At 64.9% G+C, this 1,625-nt stretch overlaps 1 protein-coding gene across 1 annotated transcript; it reads left to right on the forward strand.

Annotated features, from left to right (window-relative positions):
* Nucleotides 1–608: 608 nt before the first annotated feature.
* On the forward strand, nucleotides 609–1,379 carry LOC136526881 (uncharacterized). Its single transcript, XM_066519454.1, has 2 exons — nucleotides 609–1,027; nucleotides 1,107–1,379. Exons 1-2 carry the CDS (start codon nucleotides 626–628, stop codon nucleotides 1,290–1,292), a joined length of 588 nt encoding a protein of 195 aa, XP_066375551.1. The 5' UTR covers nucleotides 609–625; the 3' UTR covers nucleotides 1,293–1,379.
* The last annotated feature ends 246 nt before the right edge of the window (nucleotides 1,380–1,625 follow it).

Consider the following 1,625-nt stretch of genomic DNA (forward strand, 5'->3'; position numbering starts at 1 on the left):
CGAGGACCGACCGACGCCGATGGATACGGAGGCGACGCCTCTACCGCCGCCTCCGCCGTTGCGGACGAGGTTTGCTGTGGCGAAGCGGTTGCCACCCCGTTCAAGGTAAGTGTATTTCTGGCAGGGTCATAGTGCATTCTGTTCGCTTTTTTGGTCTCGCGCTGACCCTGTAGGTTGTTTTCCCTTAGTCGGAAGTGGCCTGCGGATGAGCTCCCCTTGGCGCCCCTTAAGGCGCTTAAGGCGAGCCCCGGCTCCTCCGCCCACTGGGTGGCGGAGGCACAAGCCGCTATCCAACGCGGCGCGGCGTCGGTGAGGGTGGACCCGAAGGAGCCGGCCGCCCAAGGGGGGGCTACCGAGGCGGCCCCTACCCAGACGAGGGAGGGAGCGCTTCTGCCCGGCGGGGCGAAGCTCACAGGTTGGATGGGCCAGCGTGCCCTTGGTTGCCGAGGCCCTCGGGGTCTCTGAGGCTGAGGCGACGGAGGACAGGGCGCCCAAGACCGCCGAGACCGCAGTGGCCGCGGTCGGTGTTTCTGCGTCCTCTGAGGCCACGATGGCGGAGGTTGGAGCCCCCGAGGCCACTGCGGCCGTCGTAATGGCGGTGAGGCCGTCTGTCCGGGAGGCAGAGATGAAGGCGGCAGAGGCTACGGTGGTGCCCTTGGTTCAGGGATCGCCGCTGTTGCGAGAGAGCGCCCGGGAGGCGGAGGTCTATCCGATCTCCTCCGATGATACTTCCCGGGCGCGGGAGGTGGTCGACGCCGAGGATGCCGGTGCCGTGGAACAGCCGGCGCTGGTCTTGGATGAGGGAAGCTCGGCCCTCATGCGGGCGCGACCCAAGCCTCACGGGTGGGATCACCCGCAAGTACTGTGGCAAAGTCGGGACGATCCTGAGGGGGAGCCTCTGTTCGCCCTTGAGGACGCGGCCGAGGGCAGGTGCTGGGGCACCTTCGAGCAATATCGCCAGCTGGCGGAGCAGTCGCTACGGACGGCCCTGTCCGTGGTGGTTGACGAACTACCCGGAGTCACCCAGGTTCGCGTTTTCCTTTTTCGCGCGACGTTGTCCTTTTCTGGTTTTGTTGCAATCAATGACCCTTGTTCTGCTTCCCCAGGAGCTCGAGACCCGGTCGCTTGGGAAGTCGGTCTTTCTCTGGTGGGAGAGGGGCGTCTGGGACCAGCTTCAGCGGCAGAAGGGCCTTCTTGCCAGTGCCAACAAGCTCCTGTCGGCACGGAGCGCGGAGGTAGAGGACCTCCGCCTTTGTTGTGTCGACGCGAAGGTCGAGGCAGCCACGGCCTAGACGCAGCTCGCTCCTCTGGCGGCACGGGTGAAGGAGTTGGAGGAGGAGCTTACCCGCGCAGTCAGGGATCGGGATGCCTTCAGGGGCCGAGCCGTTGAAGCTACGGCCTCGGCCGCGGATCTCGTGGGGCAGCTGGGGGCGGAACAGAGGGCGCACCAGCTGACGAAAGGTGCCTTGGATGAGGCCCTTGCTGCAGTTGAGGCCTCACGGACCGAGGCTGTGGTTTGGAGGGGGACGGTCGATGGTGAGTTTTAGTCCCCTCATTTTGTTTTCTTTTTCTTATGTTCGCTCCCTAACTCCCTTGTGTGACGCAGAGCTAGGGACCGAAGCTTC

The sequence above is a fragment of the Miscanthus floridulus genome, chromosome 19 (genome assembly GCF_019320115.1).
Source record: "Miscanthus floridulus cultivar M001 chromosome 19, ASM1932011v1, whole genome shotgun sequence".
NCBI classification, from domain to species: domain Eukaryota; kingdom Viridiplantae; phylum Streptophyta; class Magnoliopsida; order Poales; family Poaceae; genus Miscanthus; species Miscanthus floridulus.

What these genes read in the sequence shown, in the direction of transcription:
- LOC136526881 (XM_066519454.1), top strand. Translation starts at nt 626, where the DNA reads ATGAAGGCGGCAGAGGCTACGGTGGTGCCCTTGGTTCAGGGATCGCCG. An exon ending in AACTACCCGGAGTCACCCAG is followed by an intron (nt 1,028 to 1,106) that starts GTTCGCGTTTTC and finishes CTGCTTCCCCAG; the next exon opens with GAGCTCGAGACCCGGTCGCT.